General features: G+C 40.7%; 1 protein-coding gene across 7 annotated transcripts in view; it reads left to right on the forward strand.

Moving 5' to 3' along the window:
* The window catches only part of FNBP1 (formin binding protein 1), a 137,755-nt gene that overhangs the window by 43,277 nt on the left and 72,626 nt on the right, over positions 1–21,852 (forward strand). For all 7 annotated transcript variants that reach the window (XM_082624236.1, XM_082624234.1, XM_082624235.1 and 4 more), the window contains exons 3-4: positions 14,819–14,875; positions 15,555–15,702. In XM_082624236.1, coding sequence (XP_082480362.1) covers positions 14,819–14,875; positions 15,555–15,702 — 205 coding nt within the window. The remainder of the gene's footprint in view (positions 1–14,818; positions 14,876–15,554; positions 15,703–21,852) is intronic.

Consider the following 21,852-nt stretch of genomic DNA (forward strand, 5'->3'; position numbering starts at 1 on the left):
AAGATCTTGCTGTGATTTATGTCAAAGAGTGTTCCTCCTATGTTTTCCTCTAAGAGTTTTATAGTTCCGGTCTTACACTTAGGTCTCGAATCCATTTTGAGTTTATTTTTGTGTATGGTGTTAGGGAGTGTTCTAATTTCATTCTTTTACATGTAGCTGTCCAGTCTTCCCAGCACCACTTATTGAAGAGACTGTCTTGTCTTCATTGTATATCCTTGCCTCCTTTGTCATAGATTAGTTGACCATAGGTGTGTGGGTTTATCTCTGGGCTTTCTATCTTGTCCCATTGATCTATGTTTCTGTTTTTGTACCAGTACCATATTGTCTTGATTACTGTAGCTTTGTAGTATAGTCTGAAGTCAGGGAGTCTGATTCCTCCAGCTCCGTTTTTTTCCCTCAAGACTGCTTTGGCTATTCGGGATCTTTTGTGTCTCCATACAAATTTTAAGATTTTTTGTTCTAGTTCCGTAAAAAATGCCATTGGTAATTTGATAGGGATTGCATTGAATCTGTAGATTGCTTTGGGTAGTAAAGTCATTTTCACAATATTGATTCTTCCAAGCCAAGAACATGGTATATCTCTCCATCTGTTGGTATCATCTTTAATTTCTTTCATCAGTGTCTTATAGTATTCTGCATACAGGTCTTTTGTCTCCCTAGGTAGGTTTATTCCTAGGTATTTTATTCTTTTTGTTGCAGTGGTAAATGGGAGTGTTTCCTTAATTTCTCTTGCAGATTTTTCATCATTAGTGTATAGGAATGCAAGAGATTTCTGTGCATTAATTTTGTATCCTGCAACTTTACCAAATTCATTGATTAGCTCTAGTAGTTTTCTGGTGGCATTATTAGGATTCTCTATGTGTAGTATCATTTCATCTGCAAACAGTGACAGTTTTACTTCTTCTTTTCCAATTTGTATTCCTTTTATTTCTTTTTCTTCTCTGATTGCCGTGGCTAGGACTTCCAAAGCTATGTTGAATAATAGTGGTAAGAGTGGACATCCTTGTCTTGTTCCTGATCTTAGAGGAAATGGATTCAGTTTTTCACCATTGAGGATGACGTTTGCTGTGGGTTTGTTGTATATGGCCTTTATTATGTTGAGGTAGGTTCCCTCTATGCCCACTTTCTTGAGAGTTTTTATCATAAATTGGTGTTGAATTTTGTCAGAAGCTTTTTCTTCATCTATTGAGATGATCATATGGTTTTTCTCCTTCAATTTGTTAATATGGTTTATCACATTGATTGATTTGCATATATTGAAGAATCCTTGCATCCCTGGATAAATCCCACTTGATCATGGTGTATGATCCTTTTAATGTGTTGTTGGATTCTGTTTGCTAGTATTTTGTTGAGGATTTTTGCATCTATATTCATTAGTGATATTGGTCTGTAATTTTCTTTTTTTGTAGTATCTTTGTCTGGTTTTGGTATCAGGGTGATGGTGGCCTCATAGAATGAGTTTGGGAGTGTTCCTTCCTCTGCAATTTTTTGGAAGAGCTTGAGAAGGATAGGTGTTAGCTCTTCTCTAAATGTTTGATAGAATTCACCTGTGAAGCCATCTGGTCCTGGACTTCTGTTTGTTGGAAATTTTTTTTTTTTTTTTTTTGGAGGGGTACGCAGGCCTCTCACTGTTGTGGCCTCTCCCGCTGCGGAGCACGGGCTCCAGATGTGCAGGCTCAGCGGCCATGGCTCACGGGCCCAGCCGCTCCACAGCATGTGGGATCCTCCCGGACCAGGGCACGAACCTGCGTCTTCTGCATCGGCAGGCAGACTCTCAACCACTGCGCCACCAGGGAAGCCCTAAATAAATTATTCTTAAATTTACTTAATAAGAATTTAATAAGTAAATTTATTTTTATAAATAAATTTTATTCCAGATGAATTTCTGGTGCCCTGTATGTGTATCAGCCTCATTATCACTTTAAGGCTTTTAAAACTGAAAGTGTGAATGGAGAATGAGCTGCTTTGTGTTGATTATTTAAACATTGCGCTGTCATAAAATATTGTCTCTCATGTGGAAATGGGTTACCTAACAGCTTGAGGCGAAGTAAGGTCTCATCTAATGGATTTCTCTATATTTGTTGTATTCTTTTTCTCTTAGCCTGGTCTCTTCTTTCCTGGTGCCTTATCCACTGTCTTGTTTTGCTTTGGAGGTTTGTCATGGGATGTCATTAAGTCAGTTCTCAGCAAATTTCTCCATCAGTTCTATGTCATGAAGAGAAGGTGCTTTCTTTGTTTCCCTCTGGGAAGCACCCGGCTCCCTGCACTTTCTCATCCCCCTCTATGAGGGGAGTGATATTTAGGTAACAAAATTGGAGGCTATTGGAAAAGACTCCAAATCCCGATAATAGGTGTGGGATAACATTTAATAGCTCTCCATCGACCGTTTTACCCTGTTCTGGATCATGTTTCATGACTTGAAATAGAGCAGCAGTATTACTGCTATGATGGTAATCTCTTAGGAAGTCCTTTTCCTGAGATTTAAATGTTAGCATTTGTTTCATCACATCCCTGCAAAGTATCTAAATTTGTGCTTATTGGGAGAAGTTGATAAAAAAAAGATTATGAGTAGCTGAAGACAATTTAAGACAATTACTAATCCTTTGGAGGTGTTTTCTACAATTACTAATCCTTTGGAGTTGTTTTCTACAGTTACTAATCCTTTAGAGGTGTTTTCTACAATTACTAATCCTTTGGAGGTGTTTTCTAATCCTTTGGACTGAGATCTGGGTAGGGCCCTTGATGCTGATGAGTAATCATACTCTCTGCCCTTTGTTGATTTGCTTTCCCACTTGCCTGCGTCTTTCATAGCTTCTCTTTCCACAAACCCCAACACCTCCCTTCCCATCCTCACCACTTGCTTCCTACTTCACTGAGAAAATTGAAGCAGATAGAGGAAAACACCTTCAGACTCTCAGGCCCTGTAACCCATCTGTCAGCATCTGTTCCCACACCTGGATGCCCCCTCCCTCTGATGCTCCTGGCTGAATCCAAGCCCTCCTCTTGCACACTAGATCTTCCCCCATCTCTCCGACTCCAGAGCTCTGTTCCCACGAGTTTTCCTCTGTCTCCTATGTTATCAAGGCTTTACTTTCTGCTGGATTATTCCCATGGTCACAAAAATGTACCACTGTCTCCCATCATTAAAAAACAAACAAGAAAACAAAACTTCTCTCGAGCTCACTTCCCCCACGAGCTGCCACCATTCCTTTGCCTTCCTTTGCAGCAAACCTCCCCAACAATGTCTCTCCAGTTCCCCTCCTCCCCCTATTAAGCTCACCTGCACCTCTGCACCAGAACAGCTCCTCGGGGCACCAGTGACCTTCATCCTGTCCCACCCAGTCGCCTGTCCTCAGTCCTCACCGCCCTTGACCCCTCAGCATCTTTGAAGGGGTGGATGCTCCCTCCTCGAAACACTTTGCTCACTTGGCCTCGGAAACCCCAGTCTCTTGGCTTCTTTCCTGTCTCACTAGAAGCTCTTCAGAAGCTCTGCTCAACCCCCTTCGCGGTTCCTCCTCTCCTTCTGCCACTACACCCCGATGTGCCCTGGCACCCAGTCCTCCGTCATCTTCCCTTCTGTATTTATACTCTCCTGGTGATGGCTTTAAGTACGATCTCTACGGCAACAGATATGTCTCCAAGCTTGACCTCTGTCCTGAACTCCAGAAACAGGTTACTCAGAATCTCCATTTCCGGTGCTTCCCTGGTGGCGCAGTGGTTGTGAGTCCACCTGCCAATGCAGGGGACATGGGTTTGAGCCCTGGTCCAGGAAGATCCCACATGCCATGGAGCAATTGAGCCTGTGCGCCACAACTACTGAGCCTGCGTGCTACAATTACTGAAGCCTGCGCGCCTAGAGCCCATGCTCCGCAACAAGAGAAGCCACCGCGATGAGAAGCCCGTGCACGGCAACGAAGAGTAGCCCCCACTTGCCGCAGCTAGAGAAAGCCCACGTGCAGCAACGAAGACCCAACGCAGCCAAAAAACAAACAAAAAAATCCCAACAAAATCTGCGTCTCCGCAGCCCGGCTCCCCCCAACTCCCCGGCTCGGCTCGAGGGCAGCTGCATCCTTCCTTGCTTGGGTCAAAAACTCCAGAGTCATCTTTGGCTTTTGTCTTTCTCCCACACTCCCCCGCCCCCATCGGGAAGTCCTGGTGCCTCTGCTTTCCAGATTGATCCAGGATCCCTGCCCTTCTCAGCACCTCCACTGCTGGCATTGTGGTCCAAGTCCCCATCACCTCTTACCTGGCTTACTATGAGTCTTCTAACTGGTTTCTTATTCCTCCCTTATTTCCTACTGTCCGTCTTTTCCACAAGACAGCCAGATCACAGTACCCCTCGTTCAAAACACCAACGTCTCCCCATTTCCCTCGAAGTAAATCGAATATCCTTACAGTGGATGTCCTACAAAGCCCTACATGAATGGGTCTCTCTAGCTCTCAGACATTATCTCTTTCTCTCTCTCCCTTCTTTTCTCTGCTCTAACAGAATTGGCCTCCTTGCTGTATCTTGTACGTGCCAGGCATGCTGTCACCCCAGGGATGCTGCATTGGCCTTTCATATAGATGTCGCCTAGAGGTTCATCCCCCAGGATCCATGTGGCTGACTCCCTCACCTCCTTCGAGTCTTTGCTCCCTGCTGGACTTTTCTTCGGTTTTTCCAAAGCACTGATAACTTTCTAACATTATGTAATCTTCTTATATATTGTGTTGTTCATTGACTTCTGCTCCCTCCCTGCTAGAATATAAGCCTCTCAAGGGCAGGGCTCTTTGCACTGTGTTCACTAATGAATCCCTGTAGTATGGAACAGTGCATAAAATAGGTGCTTAGTAAATAGCTGTAGAAAGAGTGAATCAACAGGTAACAGGTCTACAATATTTGGTCAGCACTGCTTCAAGGAGAATTATGTGTTTGCACAGGCCTATGGGAGCTGTGAAGGTTTAAAAACAAACAGAACAACTAATAATGTGTCAAGAGAGTTGGGGGCGGGGGAGACTCTAGTGAATGAGACACAGGAAGTGCCTGAGCCTGAGGGACTCACCTTCTCACTATGGAAAAAAGACTACATGCAAATAAGCAAGGCAGTAAATCATTTAAAGATAGCATTTATCACCCTGAATAAGTAAAACCAGTGATGCATTAGAACATGATGGGGGGCAAGGCTTACTTAGCCTGACTGGCCAGGGAAATCCATTGCTTGAGCACTGACAGACAAGGAGAAAGCAGGCATGCAAAGATCTGAGAGCAGTTCTTCCAGGCCAAGGAATTAGTGAGTGCAAAGGTCCTGAGGTGGGGACATGTTCAAGGAATGGAAAGACCAGTGTGACTGGAGCATATGCAACAAAGACTTGCTTAAAACATCAATGTGATGTTGAAAAACCATCATGGTCTCTTTGGGGAGTTGTCTGTCGTTAAATAATTTCTTTTCTGCATTAGAGGAAAAAAAACTTTAACTTATTTTAGACATGGAAGATGATAATTAGGGCTTTGATTTCTGTAGGTCAGTGGTTAACAAACTACTGGCCATGGCCATGGCCAAACCCATCACTGCCTGGTTTTGTAAACAGTTTTATTGGAATACAGGTGCATCCATTCATTTATGTATTGTCCATGGCTGCTTTTGCAGCCCCATGACTATGGGGTTGCAAGTCTAAAATATTTACAAGTCTAAAATATTTACTGTCTGGCCCTTTATAAATTTGCTTTTATATATAAGCATATACATATATATGTGCTTATATATAAGTTTGCTGACCCCTGCTATAGTTATTATCCATTCAAGGCAGCATAGGATCAAATTCTTAATATAATCTTTTTTTTTTTAAAGATTTATTTATTATTTATTTTTGGCTGCATCGGGTCTTAGTTGCAGCACGCAGGATCTTCGTTGAGGCATGTGGGATCTTTCACTGTGCTGTGTGGGCTTCTCTCTAGTTGTGACGTGTGGGTTTTCTCTTCTCTAGTTGTGGCGTTCAGGCTCCAGGGCGCGTGTAATCTGTAGTTGTGATGCGCAGGTTCTAGAGCATGTGGGCTCTGTAGTTTGGGCTCACGGGCTCTAGTTGAGGTGCATGAGCTCAGTAGTTGTGGCACAGGAGCTTAGTTGCCCCGTGGCCTGTGGGATCTTAGTTCCCTGACCGGGGATTGAACCCATGTCCCCTGCATTGGAAGGTGGATTCTTTACCACTGGACCACCAGGAAAGTCCCAAATTCTTAATATAATCTTTTAAAAAATTTTTATTTTTTATTTATGGCTGCATTTGGTCTTCGTTGCTGCGCGCGGGCTTTCTCTAGTTGTGGTGAGTGGGAGCTACTCTTCATTGCGGTGCACGGGCTTCTCATTGTGGTGGCTTCTCTTGTTGTGGAGCATGGGCTCTAGGCTCGCGGGCTTCAGTAGTTGTGGCTCACGGGCTTAGTTGCTCCGTGGCATGTGGGATCTTCCCGGACCAGGGCTTGAACCCATGTCCCCTACATTGGCAGGTGGCTTCTTAACCACTGCGCCACCAGGGAAGTCCCCTTAATATAATCTTAAAACATCTTACATGACCTATATAAGAGAACCAACTACTGATTGCCCCTTAGCAACTGTTTCTTTAAAAATAAACAAACAGGACTTCCCTTGTGGCACAGTGGTTAAGAAGCAGGCAACTACAGAAAGCCTGCCCTCAGCAACCCAATGCAGCCAAAACAAACAAACAAACAAAAACAAAACAAACTAAATTATTTGTTTTGACCAGGTAATGAATTCATATGATTAAAACTTCTAAAGTTACAAAATGGTTTACAGTGGTGTGTCCCTTCTCTTACCCCTGTTCCCAGGGACAATAAATGTTATCTGTCTCTTACGTATCCTTCCAGAGAGATATTATGGATACACAGGCAAGGAAGTGTGTTTTCTTCCTTGCTTCCCCAGCAGTTCAGTGTGCCCTTGCCTTTCTGCATCCTGGAAATTATTCCGAGAGTTCATTTTTATTTTTTACAGCTATACAGTGATGCATTGAATTGGTGGATATGTTGTTTCCAATTGTTTGCAACTCTGAACAAAGTTGCACTGGATAACCTTGAATGATACACTTGGGCAAGCATATTTAGAGAATAAGTTCCTAAAAGCAGCACTTTGGTTCTGGTAGAATTTGCCAAGTTGCCCTTCTCGGAAGCTGTGACCCTTATCACCATTTCAGAGTGCGTGGCGGTGCTACTCGCCTTGACCCTCAATGCTTCTTGTTACCCATCTTTTTTATCTTTGCCGATTTGTTAAGTAAAAATTGCTAAGTCTGAAAGGTAATTTGTGTTTCTCTTAGCATGAATGAGGTTGAGTATGTTTTTATACATTTGAGCCGTTTGTACTTTCTTCTTGATGAACCATTCTTGTCCTGGTCAATTTTTTTTTTTAATTGGATCTCATTGTAAATAAAAGGTAACTGTGTAAAAGTCATTTTATAAAATATGTTGCATATTGTATATGCAAGGTATTAAATTTAAATTTACTTGAACAATTAAAAAGATTTTATTAAAGTGAAACTGCAGGATTTAGCGAATTTGAAATATTAAACAAATTCTTATAAGGTTTAGCAAAAAGATTATATGAAAAATGTGTAGGGTGTCATTCCTGTTATTTGTTTTTGTTTTTGTTTTAACTCATGTTGTAATTTTAAACAGGCTCAATTGACTCACACTGCCAGGAAAGATAAAGAAAATGGTATTTACCTGTTTTACTTCCTCTCCTAATTGAGTTATATAATTTAGTCTGTAACATGAGTCTCACAGTTAATTTGTCTTAATTATAGATTTATGCTCATCACCATTCCTTCTACCACAGCCTCTCTACTTGTTCGTTGGCCTCAAGAAAAATAGGGTTATTTTCCCCCTATAGGAGCCTGCGGCATAATCCTCCAGTTCTTTCTTGTTTGAGAATGCCACTATACAGTCATCCCTCAGAATCCGTGGGGGATTGGTTCCAGGAACACCACCCCCTGCCCCCGCCCGCCTCGGATACCAAAATCTGAAGATGCTCAAGTCCCTTATATAACATGGCATAGTATTTGTGTATAATCTGCACACATCCTTCTGTATACTTTAAATCATCTCTTGATTACTTATAATACCTAATACAATGTAAATGCTGTGTAAACAGTTGCCATCATGAAGTAAATTCACGTGTTGCTTTTTGGAACTTTCTGGAATTTCCCCCCCCAATATTTTTGATCCACAGTTGGTTGACTCTGTGGATGTAGACCCCACAGATGTGGAGGGTAGACTGCACTTAACAACAATTTGACTTGATTATTCTCTGGTCATACTTTTCTCTCCAAACTTTGTTGCTGCATTGTCTTCTCGTTGAAAAGTCTGGGGCCAGCCAAATTTTTATTCTTTGTAGGTGACTTGCTTTTTTGACTCTGTATGTGAAGAATTTTTTGTTCCACTGAGCAGTTTGATAACTTTACCAAGCAATGTCTTGTGGTTGATCACGCTTTGTCAATTTCCCTTTCATATGAAAAGTCAATAATTTATTTCAGGGGAACTTTCTTCAATTATATCTGAATTTTTTTCTATTCTACTTATTGGGTCATATGCTTCAGAGATCCATTTTCCTTATGTTACAGCATCTTGTTCTTCATATCTTTTTTCTTTTTATGATTATGAGAGTTGCTTTCCACGTTATGATTGTCTTAAAACTTTCCTCTCTTAAATTTGATATCCAGCCTAATTTATTTATTAGCTCTGGAGTGGTGTGTTTTAGTTCCTAGTTCATTTCCTTAGCTTTGCAGCCTCCCAGTTTCATCCCATTCTGTTTTATCCTGTAGGCTGGGGATTCTTGCTTTATTGGCTTTGTGTTTTTATTAAATTTATTCATAGTGTAAAATATTCTGGAGGAGTTAGGATTTGCTTCATTTCCTTGTATGTTTTCTTCCAGATTGGGTTTTTCTCTGTCATTTTCTTCCTTCCTTTTCTTCTTCTTTTTTATTTTTATTTTTTTAAATCTTTGGCTGCATTGGGTCTTCGTTGCTGCAAGCGGGCTTTCTCTAGTTGCAGTGAGTGGGGGCTACTCCTTGTTGCGGTGTGTGGGTTTCTCATTGCTGAGCATGGGCTCTAGGCGCACGGGCTTCAGTAGTTGTGGCGCACAGGTTTTGTTGCTCTGCAGCATGTGGGATCTTCTCGGACCAGGGATCGAACCTGTGTCCCCTGCATTGACAGGCGGATTCTTAAGCACTGCGCCACCCGGGAAGTCCCTTCCTTTTCTTCTGTATTACATACTACATCCCTTCACCTTGCTTATATTTAATACAGGCAGTTTAGTGAAGTGGTTACAAGTAACAGACTCTAGAGTCCCAATGCCTGGGATGTTCTTCCACTTAATAGTAATATGATTTGGGACAAATTACTCTCTGTGCTTTGTCTTTTTCATCTGTAATATGTGAATAATAATAATGATGATAATTCCCACCTTATAAGCCTCTTGAGGGGACTTAATGAGATAAGACATGTAAACGTCTTAGGCTGATGCCTAAGCATGTTTTTGTTGCTAACACAAGCAACACCAGTCCCCCTGTTTGGTATGATAGAATGTGAATGATCACTGCTGTGCTTCCGTGCCATTGGTCTTTCCCTCTGAGCTCCCCTATAGGGTAAGGGTAGAGGAAAGTGTTACCAAACCAGGTCCATTTGCCAACATGCAGCAAGCTAAACACTGAGATGCCGAGGTTTGCAGGTGGGAAAGGGTTTACTCACAAGGCAGGCAAGCGAGGAGATAGGAGAACAAGTCTCAGATCCATCTCCCTGAAGGCGAGAGACTTGGGATATTTATGGGATAAAGAAGCAGGGTGGTCTTAGGCATGGGGAAAGGGGATTGCAGGTAGGGAAAAGGTGTGGTAATTAGTGTTCTGTGCAGGCGTATCTGAGTTACTTGCTTCTTCATGGGATGCGTGTTCAAAAATGGAGGCGCTTAGCATGATCTGAGGGTGGGGTTTTTGGCCCTCTGGTGTCAAAATGTCATTTACCAGACACCTGTGCAGGCCCTGTTTTAGGTAGTCCCAACCAGTCTTAGCTGGCTTGAGCTTGAGCTAGACACAGCTAGCTCTAAGTTCCTGGAAAACAATCCAGGCAAACATCTTATTGTTTCGGCTGTGTGATGCTTGGAGGACAGCTCAGCGTTTTGTAGCAACAATTAAAGCATTGGCTTGATCGGTGAAGGCAGGTTACACGTGCAGGGGTTTTTAATAAACTGGAAGGCAAGCTCAAGAATTTCTGTTAGTCACCAGTTTTTATTAACCCCATGGGGCATGGTCTCAAAAGCACTTCTTTTTGTACATCTTGTCTTTGAGACTCTGAGTTTTGTTGTCTGTTCTGAAACTTTGTTAGAGGTTCTGTTGTAGCATTCACTCCATTAGGTCAAAGGCGTTCATCCCTATTCCTTGGGAATCGCTAGGTTTTGTGGTGATCTTCCCCAGGCATTCACCCTGCAGCCCTGGGAAGTAGAGACCCAGGTGGCCAGCCCCAGCTCCTGCCAAGTCCTGGCATCTGGGTGGTCAGCCTGCATGTCTTCCTCTCAGATCTTTTCTGTCACTGTTCCCTGAGCGCTTACTCACCCCTCAGTTTACTTCTGTCTGAATCGGTTTTCAGGATTCTGTGGACTTGTTTCCCTCCCTGTGACTGTGAGGGTGGGGTCAAGCATCTGTTCTACACTGTTCCAGAATTTTCTGTCCCTCATGCTGGTCACCACTTCTCAAAGTGTGTAGACTGAGGTTATGTGCCTTTCTTCATTGGTTTATTTTCTGCTGTTGAAAATTTCCTGGCTTTTATTTCGCCTCTTGTTGGAAAAGCGCAATTCTCTGATCAGATTTTATTGTGCCATCTTTATCTGGCAATCTGTGGTGAGCTTTTAAAATATAAAAGACAGATTAAAAAAAAAAAAAGACACAAAACATTCCTGTGTCCAGCCTTGGACCTTCCATTTCAGAGGGTCTGGAATGAGGCCCAAGTGTTTCCTTTTTAGAAGCCTCACTGCAGTTCTTAGGACCAACCAAATTTAAATCCAGTATCTTTATTAAAAGATATATATTTTCCTTTTACCTTTTAATTAGCCTATCTGAAGAGCAAGTATATAAAACAATTTAAACTTCTCAGAAAGACCCCATACATTTAAAGGTGTTTTTGGTGTTTATTTGCTTGCTTATTTTTAAAATAACCTCATACAAATAGGGCAAGAAAGCCCACCTCCAGAGAATGGAAATGCAAGTTGCTCTTTTTTTTGTAGTGGTCCCTGAGAGAAATATCCTTAGATCTGAAGTTCCCTTCTAGACCTCTTAAGCTTTTAGTTTTCTGCTGGTGTTTATAGAGTGAATTATTCATTGATGCTTTTAAGAAGCATTTTGAATGCTATATATGCTAACATCGTCAAAGTGATACTCATTCTTCAGTACTGGACCGTCTTTACTGGAGATCACCCACAACAGGTCTTTAATCCTGGTTAGGATTTGACTGGTAAAACGGAACTATAAAAAGTACTGACTTCACCTGGATCTCTTCAAGCTATGTTTCCTTCAACTAGATATAAAGTTTAAGTTATTTTTACGTCTGCTAATGACTGAAAGCTAAAAAGAAAATGTAGATTTAAATCAACCTCTAAAATAACAGTTTTGAATGAGTTTTTATATAAGATGTGAATTTAGAAGTGACATTTTCCATTTGTAATTTATAGTTAGCAGAAGAAATGGTCGATATTTAAAACCATGCACTAAAAATATCTCACTTGTAACCTCTAGGCTTTTCAATACTGCAGGTCCCATATATGCTGCTTTAAATATATTTGGAAAATAACCTATTGATTAGTCATCTGCTTTCCATGGCTCCCCTTTTATTCCTGGTATATGTAAGTTGGAGCTATTGTTTTTATTAAATCTACCTTTTTAAGGACTAAATGTGGTAGGCAACTCAAAGGATTCTACCATGCTTTCAGTATATAAGATTTATCTCTTTTAACAAAGTGAATCAGCTATGTATAGCTGATTCACTTTGTTATAAAGCAGAAACTAACACACCATTGTAAAGCAATTATACTCCAATAAAGATGTTAAAAACATTAAATTAAAACCAAAAATTTCTCTCTTTTGCATTAATTTTTCTCTAAGGCACATGCTTTAAGGAAATACTGCTTTTTCACATTCTTTCAAATCTAGATCTATTAGATAATCTTTACTGTGTATCCAGAGTATCAGTAGAGAAAACACAATGTAGTTTGTTTAAGCATAGCTCACGTGATAGCAACCTCCAAGTCAGTACATTTTTCTTTCATCAGTTTGTCTAATTATAATTTTTAAATTGTTATATACCCATGGCTTCTTCTTCTTCTTCTTTTTTTTTTTTCTGATACGCGGGCCTCTCACTGTTGTGACCTCTCCCGTTGCGAGCACAGGCTCCGGACGTGCAGGCTCAGCGGCCATGGCTCACGGGCCTAGCCGCTCCGCGGCATGTAGGATCTTCCCGGACCAGGGCAGGAACCCACGTCCCCTGCATTGGCAGGTGGACTCTTAACCACTGTGCCACCAGGGAAGCCCCATGCCTTCTTTTTAAATTGCAACAATCACTATTTCTGTTGGGTGATATATATTCCCTGGGAACTTCCAAACTTTAAGGGACAATAGAGGTCATTTCACCCACCTGCCTCGGGCTTACAGATGAGGAACTGGAAGCACAGGCCTGCCCATTGCTTTGTCTGAGTTTACACCATCTAGTCACATGTCCTCTGGATTCCCAGAGCAACGTCCTTTTTACTAAAGTCCTCTGCCTCTCATGTCACCTAGTAACACCTGTTAGAGGTGAACTCGCATTTCGCTTTGTCTGTAAAACGTACCATGATCAAAACTGTAAATTTATTACTGCACACTTTTCTAGGCACATCTGTAGATTCAGGGGAAATGAAAGAAATAGAATGTGAAATAATGAAAGTAGTTACTATGAAAGCAGAATAGCAACATGGAATAAACAGGGAAGTGAATACTGAGATGCTGTCGTATGAAGAGACCCACTGTGGACCACTAGTTCACTCGTAGGGCTATTGTTCTTCTTTTTTTTTTTTTTTTTTTTTGCGGTACGCAGGCCTCTCACTGTTGCGGCCTCTCCCGTTGCGGAGCACAAGCTCCGGACGCGCAGGCTCAGCGGCCATGGCTCACGGGCCCAGCTGCTCTGCGGCATGTGGGATCTTCCCGGACCGGGGCACGAACCCGTGTCCCCTGTATCAGCAGGCGGACTGCTAACCACTGCGCCCCCAGGGAAGCCCACTTCTTTTTTTTAATTGAAGTATAGTTGATGTTAATTTCTGCTGTACAGCAAAGTGACTCAGCTCACTCTCTCTCTCTCTCTCTCTCTCTCTCTCTCTCTCTCTATATATATATATATATATATATATATATATATACACACACACACATTCTTTTTCATATTCTTTTCGATTATGGTTTATCCCAGGACATTGAATATAGTTCCCTGTGCTATACAGTAGGACCTTGCTGTCCATCCATTCTATATGTAATAGTTTGCATCTACTAACCCCAAACTCTCAGTCCATCCCTCCTCCAGCCCTCTCCCCCTTGGCAACCACAAGTCTGTTCTCTATGTCTGTGAGTCTGCTTCTGTTTCATAGATAGGTTTATTTGTGCCATATTTTAGATTCCACATATAAATGATATCATATGGTATTTGTCTTTCTCTTTCTGACTTACTTCACTTAGTAAGGTCCATCCTTACTCCAGGTCCATCCATACTGCTGCAAATGGCATTATTTCATTCTTTTTAATGGCTGAGTAGTATTCCATTGTATATATGTACCACATCTTCTTTATCTATGGCTGTTCTTCTTCCTTTTTTTCAATATTTATTTGTTTATTTATTTATTGGCTGCATCAGGTCTTAGTTGCGGCACGTGGGATCTTTCGTTGCATCGCGCAGGCTTCTCTCTAGTTGTGGCACATAGGCTTAGTTGCCCTGTGGTATGTGGGATCTTAGTTCCCCGACCAGGGTTCGAACTGGTGTCCCCTGCATTGCAAGATGGATTCTTAACCACTGGACCACCAGGGAAGTCCCTTTATGGCTGTTCTTCTAACTACAGAAGCCAAAATCAGGACCCAAAGGAAATCAATCAGTGGAACAGATGTTAGTGAGTTTTCTTTTTTCAAGATTACCTCTTAGTTTTTGTGTAACTTGAAGCATGCAGAATGTAGAGGGGAGTATCTGGATTCTTGACCTGGAGATGGGATTAGGAAGAGAGATTAGAACAATTTTGACTAATCTGAGCGTGTTCAGTGCAAGCCTGCTAGGCAGGTTAAAAGTTCTCCTTGCTAAATGTCTTAGCGTAAACATCTCCCCAAATATTGTCTCTACTTCCTGCAAGAAGACTTATTCACAAGTAGTTTTCGTTAGGTTTTGGGAGAGCAGCACACAGCCTTGAAAACCTGCCCTTGACACTTTGATTTTTCATTTAAACATCTGGACTCAGTCGATATGCTTGCCTTGGATTTAGAGCAATAATGGTTGCATAGAAACACATGATCTGCCCTCTCTGGTTAAATAATGTCAGGTCTTAACATCCAGGTAAACAACCAGTTGGCGACCATTTCTGTTCTTATTTGCTCTACCTTTAGGTAAAAGAGTCAAAGCTATGCAAGTCTTTCACCCTGAAAAATGGAAGGAAACAAATGGATTTCAGCTGTGGACATTTTGTGACTTTTCTTTTTTTAACTTGTAAACAAAAGCACTGACTTCTTTCATTCCTGATTTCTCAGTTATCTTTCTGTATAAGGTGACATGTCTGCCTTTTTGTTTTAGGAATCTTTCGAAGAAATACCAACCTAAAAAGAACTCGAAGGAGGAAGAAGAATACAGGTGTGTTTATCATTGATTGTTATGTGGTAATATCTGTGTGGCATTGGTGATGATTATAAAGGAAATCTACATATATTTTGTATATATAATATATCTACAAAAACAAGTTGCCTTCCTCATTCATATCTGTGCCAGTTTTTAAATTGGGGGAAAGACAATAAAAACCTACTCCTATTCCAGATTGTTTCAATTAAGGTAATTAGGAAAAGCTTAGAATATAATCTAAGCAAATACAGGAAGTGTGGACTATGCATTCTACATCTTGATTTGGTTTTGTAATATCAGGTGTCTCATTCATCCCAGAAATATGTCTGTTTCAGACAGCAATTAAGACATCTTAACGTGAAAAGTCCAAAAGTATTATCTATAATTTAGATCTAAATATCCATTATATTAGTACCTATAGTACGTATATGTATTTTGGGTTATATGTGGGCTATTAACAAAGCCAAATAGTGCCTTATGTAGGGCAATTTGGCTTTACAAAATGAAAAATGTTTCAGTTGTAATTTATTCTGCGCCATTTTGATGAGAACCCTCTTATGTGTAATGAATTGTCAAGACCCTATGGGAGCTGGATGCAAATTAACCTGATTTTAATTACTATTTCGCTGGTGGGAAGCAACATGGAGAGGATGTGCCTTGTTTGAAAAGGAGTGGTGTGCGTTCTGTTCCGTAGGTATACAGCATGTAAAGCCTTCCTTTCCACCCTGAATGAGATGAACGATTATGCTGGACAGCATGAAGTCATCTCCGAGAATATGACCTCCCAGATCACCGTGGAGTTAGCACGCTACGTCCAGGAATTGAAGCAGGAGAGGAAATCGGTAACTAAAATTTGTTTTTTCTTCCTACGAGATGGACCAAAGATGGTGGGAATATCCCTACAAGTTTTAAAATTATCAATAAATGGAATCATATGAGATGGTGGGTCTTAAATTGCCACCTTTGAGGCACGTATAAACATTCCTGACCCTGTTTGTAGAAAGTGTTTCTAGGTCTTTACATCTGATTTCAAGCGTCCCTTGGACACTCTGAAACTCATTTGTGGATCCCAGAATACTAACCCCTCTGAGGAATTTAAATATATTTGCGGCTATCGGATATACAAGAGTAAGCAATACAATATGATGTATGCTGTGTGGAATAAACTGTGTTAAAATAAATGTTATAAGGAGTTCAAAAGAGCCAGAAAGATGACCTCAGCTACAGCCACTCCGTTCCGTGGCTCATTCATTGTCATCTAATGAAGAGGGCCTTTTTGCTCCTCTTGTCATCATTACAGTCTTTTCATAGCTTTTGTTGTTAACAAAAGGGAAGAATGTACCCTCAAGTAAAATATATTCATAGTCAGGATTTTGCCCTAAGGGATTTATCATTAAGCCATGGTGGTCTGTGTCATGGTACTTTGATCACCTGTGAGGTGCATAATAATTTGTTAGTAATAAAGTACCAAAGTTGGCCAGTGATATGCTTTTCTATATAAATTTGAGTCCACAGTAATTCTTGTAATGCTCTGGAGATACATGAGACAACAAGACTGATAGGGTTCTTGCTGAAATAGGGGAGATATTAAATAATAATGACCAAAATAATTATTTAATTGCAGTTGTGATAGTTTCGACAAAGTACGAGTACACATGTGAGAACATATAATGAATGGGAACACCTAACATGCTTATGCTCCGGATCATGGGAAAGCTTCCTGGGGGGGATTGACAGTTAAGGCTTTAAAGGGACTTGAGAGACAAGTAGGAGTTGCATGGGACAAACATTCAATATAGGGAGCAGCTGTGTTTGGAACATCTGAGGGATTTAGTTCTTTCTGAACTGTAAATATGTAGCAAAGAACTTTGGGTATGTTTAGAAGTTAGGAAGAGATATATGCCTTAGGATCAACCCACTGGATTAAAAAAAGACTTAATACACTGAGCTGATGTTTTTATCTATTCACATTAAAGCAGTGATTACCAAGCAGGCACAATTTTGCTCCCCACCCCAGCAAACATTTGTCAATGTCTGGAGACATTTTTGATTGTTAGGGGCATTATAGCTGGGGGGTTACTACTGGCATCTAGTGGGTAGAACCCAAAGGTGCTGCTAAACATCCTATAACACACAGAACAGCCTCCACAACGAAGAATTACCTGGTCCAGAATGTCCATAGGGGCTGAGAAACCCTGCACCAGAGCTCCAATTAGGTGACAGTCTCTATAGACCATGGAGACTGGTCTTTTATAAGAAAAGGAGAGCTTTTCTTATATATGATGGAAAGGAAGAAGTGAAACAGAATATTAAGGTTTGGAATTAAGCAAAATACCTAATATAATCATAAAGTAAACACAGTAAATCTGAACACGATGCTGGCCTACTTCCCTGGTTCCTGACTTTCCCTTGACCTTGCAAAGTTTATACCTTCTTCTTATTTGTTACTTTGGTCAGTGGCTGTGTCTCTTGCTGACTTTCCTTCACTCATACAGTTTAGCATTTTAACCAACACCCTAAACAAAAACTCTGTGCATTTACCTTAGTAAGAATCATTAATTGTATTTCTGGAGTGAATCATGAAATGTGAAGCCCACATAACATGGCCTCCTCCTACTTTTTTGAATTCTCCTCCTCCAACCACATGGCCTTCTTACCCTGTGTGATCCATGCCCTTTGCAGTCCTGCCCCAGGGCCTTTGCATTGGCTTTTCTCGCCTTGGTAAGCTTTTCCCCCAGGTATCTGCAGAACTCACTTCCTGACTTCTTTCTCAGGAATATCTTCTCATTGAGGTCTATCTTGTTTACCTTATTTAAAATTACAAAGTCCCCCCACCTATCCACCCCATTTCTGCCACCTCCCCCTGCTTTATTTTTCTTTAGTACTTAACCAACATCTAACATTTTATGTATTTACTTGTTTGTTTTTCTTTCACCCCATGTTGTAAGCTCCACTAGGGCAAGAATTTTCTTGTCCACTGTTGTATTCTCCGTCCCTGGAACGGTGCCCAGTGTGGCACAAAGCAGGCTCTCGATCAATACTCTTGGAGTGAAAGAAAGAATTGAGAAGTAGAAGCAGCCTTCTTCGACATAGCTTAGTTTTCAGTTAGACTTTGTTTTACTAGTTGCAGATCCTTGTATTTCTTTGCTGTGTTATGATTGTGTCCTTTTGTTTTATTTACTCACTGGTAATCATGTCTTTTTTATAGTCTGTCATGTCTGTACTTTGAATTCTTTTCCTTTTTTAATAAAAAAATTATAGTAATTTAATGAGTAAATTATAGGTGGTGCAGACACAGGTTAAATAATATCTTGCGATGCATAGTGTTCCTTTTATTTTAAGGAGAATTACATGTACACTTCTCTGAGTCAGATATTCTGTTGAGAGGAGCTGTAAACAGTATGCTCTCTTAAAGCCTTTTGTAATTCTATTGAGATGAAAATTTAGGAAATTGTGAAACCTTTTAAAATTCTAGAAAGAATATCAGTAAGTACATGTACATTTGTGGTGTTTTAATATCATGCATCATGAACATTTCTGCTTTGCTTATTATGTGGGTAATAGCTACCATTATTTTGAATGGCTGCATGATGTGGCATTGTGTTGATGTTCTCTGATTTCTAAAATTACTCTCATAATATTGGATATTTAACTGTTTGGCCTCAAGTGTTCGTTTTTACAGGTTATAATAACTGACTTCTATCCTCACAGCATCCCTGGGGGAGGGGGAGGGCTGTTATCTTATACATTGTGCTCATTATCTTACATTTTGCTACCAGGCAGCCCACGTCTCAGGGCAGCGCACATTCACACACATGCTCTGGTTCCCACTGAGTTATTTTCTTGAACTTCCACCCCAGGATGCTGGGCTGACTGGTGTGAAGGTCTCCATCAGCAGTCAGCTGTAGAAAGGGCTCCTTGAGATCATCTCATACTATGCAGTATCTCTCCTTGCAACCTTTCACTTTTGGCTACCCTGACTTTTCTTAGTAAGTGATCTAATTTTCATAAGGATGACTGTCAAAACCACAGTAGAATGTGATGGTTTCCACTTTCTGGTGACAGTAATTATCAGCAAAAGTGCCACAACAGAGCGAGAGCCCAAATCCAGCTCTTCTGGGGTCAAATGCAGTTGCTGCTTCGATGCGGGACCATGAAGGGCTGACAGTGAACTTCAGATCTTCTTTAGAGGAGAGGAGAGCCTCAATCAGCAGTATGTCCAGAGAGCCGCAGCTCCTGGCCGTCAGGGAGGAGAGGAAAAGGACCCAGGCTCTGCAGTCAACAAACCCACTCAGGACTCCGGCAGCCCCACCAGCTAGGAAACCTTAGGCAGGTTATGTAACTCTCTGAGCAGCCAGTTCTGCATCTATAACAGGCTGATTATAATAAACCACCTTCCCAAGTTAAGGGGAGGATCACAAGAAGACAGGTACAAACCGCCTAGCACCACATTCTGTGTATTGATATATAGGCACTGCATATCTGGTACCTTCCATCAGGTCATTCTGTTTCTCAATACAGAATCTCCTTTCTACTGCAGAAAGGGTTTGACCAGGGTTTACTACAGAAAACAGGAGCAGATACAGGTCTCCTTGTGACCATATGTCATAAAAATATTGTCCATAACAGGACCAGTCTAAAAAATGTTGAATTGGCTGATGGCATTGAAAACAAGCCGCTTTTAAAATTTTAGGTCGAGTTACTGTTTCTCATGGCTGACTAGAAATAGTGTCTTGCTTAAGTACCATTCTTAGCCATCAGCCTAATACATTTTGGGCCATTTGATACAGTGGCGAAATCCTCCCTGCCCAAAGGGAAGATTTAGAATTTACAGGATTACTGCTGGATCTCGTTACTGCATATAGAGAGGATTTCCAAGTTCAGTTCAGAATACTAGTAGAAAATTATTTTTCATGTAGATTTTGCGATATTTGAATAGATGAATCTCTAACAAGAGTGCCTGGTGAGAAATAGCTCACCATGCAAAAGATGAAGTTTCCTTCCTTTTTTGAATGGATTTGAAAGGAAGTAGAAGACAGTAACATAGTGGGAGAGATGGATATTCTCCTTGCCTCTGAGGCCATGTCGTGCTCATGAGCCAGCTGTTTGATCTTAAACAAAAGCTTAAAGTCTTAAAGGTATAACTGATTCACTTTGCTGTACAGCAGAAGCTAACACAACATTGTAAATCAACTATACTTCAATAAAAATTAATTTTAAAAACTCTTGAAGTCTTAAAAGTGAAATAGGATAGTACTTGCTGTTCATGTTTTTGGGAGAAAGGATGATTTTTTTAAATTTATTTTATTTTTTTATTGAAGTATAGTTGATTTACAATGTTATGCCAGTCTCTGCTGTACAACAAAGTGACTCAGTTACACACACATATATATACATTTCTTTTGAGACTTCCCTGGTGGTCCAGTGGTTAAGACTCTGTGCTTCCGCAGCAGGGGGCACAGGTTTGACCCCTGGTTGGGGAACTAAGATCCCACATGCTGCATGGTGTGGCCAAAAAAACAAACAAAAAAAAGTGTGAAAAGACTTTGTCAACATAAAAAAAAAATTCTTTTCCATTATGGTTTATCCCAGGAGACTGGATATAATTCCCTGTGCTATACAGTAGGACCTTGTTGTTTATCCATTCTAAATGTAATAGTTTGCATCTGCTAAACCCCAAACTTCCAGTCCATCCCTCTCCCTCCCCACCACACCACCCCCACCCCCCCGCCCCTGGCTTTGTTCTCTATGTCTGTGAATCTGTTTCTGTTTTGTAGATAGGTTCATTTGTGCCATATTTTAGATTCTACATATAAGTGATATTATATGGTATTTGTTTTTCTCTTTCTGACTTACTTCACTTAGTACGATAATCTCTAGGTCCATCCATGCGGCTGCAAATGGCATTATTTCATTCTTTTTTATGGCTGAGTAGTATTCCATTGTATATATGTACCACATCTTCTTTATCCATTCATCTGTTGATGGACATTTAGGTTGTTTCCATGTTTTAGATATTGTGAATAGTGTTGCTGTGAACATAGGGGTGCATATATCTTTTTGAATTACAGTTTTGTCCCGATATATGCCCAGGAGTGGAATTGCTGGATCATATGGTAGTTCTATTTTTAGTTTTCTGAGGAACTTCCATACTGTTTTCCATAGTGGCTGCACCAACTTACACTCCCACCAGCAGAGTAGGAGGGTTCCCTTTTCTCCACACCCTCTCCAGCATTTGTTATTTGTAGACTTGAGAAAATATGATTTTTATGCAGCAGTTTCCACATATGCTATGTTCTATTACAATGCATCCCACTCACATAATATTATGAATAACCAGTGTTGGTCCTGACACACAAGAATCCATTTGCTCGTTTTGATGAGAATATGTTGATTTTGTAAAAGGAAATTCTTTAAAAGAGAGCTTTGACTTGCCATTTGCAAGAGCACAGCCATTGAGGTTCTTTCCAAAGCCTGGTGTTCAAGCCAGCAGCAGTTCTCATTAGGAAACACCAACACTCCTGGAAGCCTGAGAGGAGGGGGGCTCTTAATTTCTTCACCTCATGGGCTCCACTTAAGGCAACTGTATTTTTGGCAAGATACTCACCTTCTCTTTAGAGGTAATGGACTCAGTGGCCAGTCCTTGGGGTGAATATAAGTCAAAGTACACAGTGAGCGTTCCTTTGTTTTGCCTTCAGTCTTTTATTCTCAAACATAAATTATCAATGCATCTGATTCTGTGACAATGTCTGGGATTTACTGGTGTTCAATGATAATGGATAGAAATAACTGGAAAATCAACAGTTCTTTCTAAGGCAACATGATTAGTTTTAATGTGTAAAGTCTAGACATTTTATACTTGCTTGATTTTCCTAGATTTTTACAAACTTACAGGAAGTACAGATCCCTCATCTCTTTAAGCTGACCACATACAATAAGAACGTCTGTTTCTTTTATTTACTTTCCCTTTTTAAGGGGAGTTGCTGTGATTC

This window comes from Mesoplodon mirus (genome assembly GCF_964341445.2).
Source record: "Mesoplodon mirus genome assembly, chromosome: 1".
In the NCBI taxonomy this organism is placed as follows: Eukaryota; Metazoa; Chordata; class Mammalia; order Artiodactyla; family Ziphiidae; genus Mesoplodon; species Mesoplodon mirus.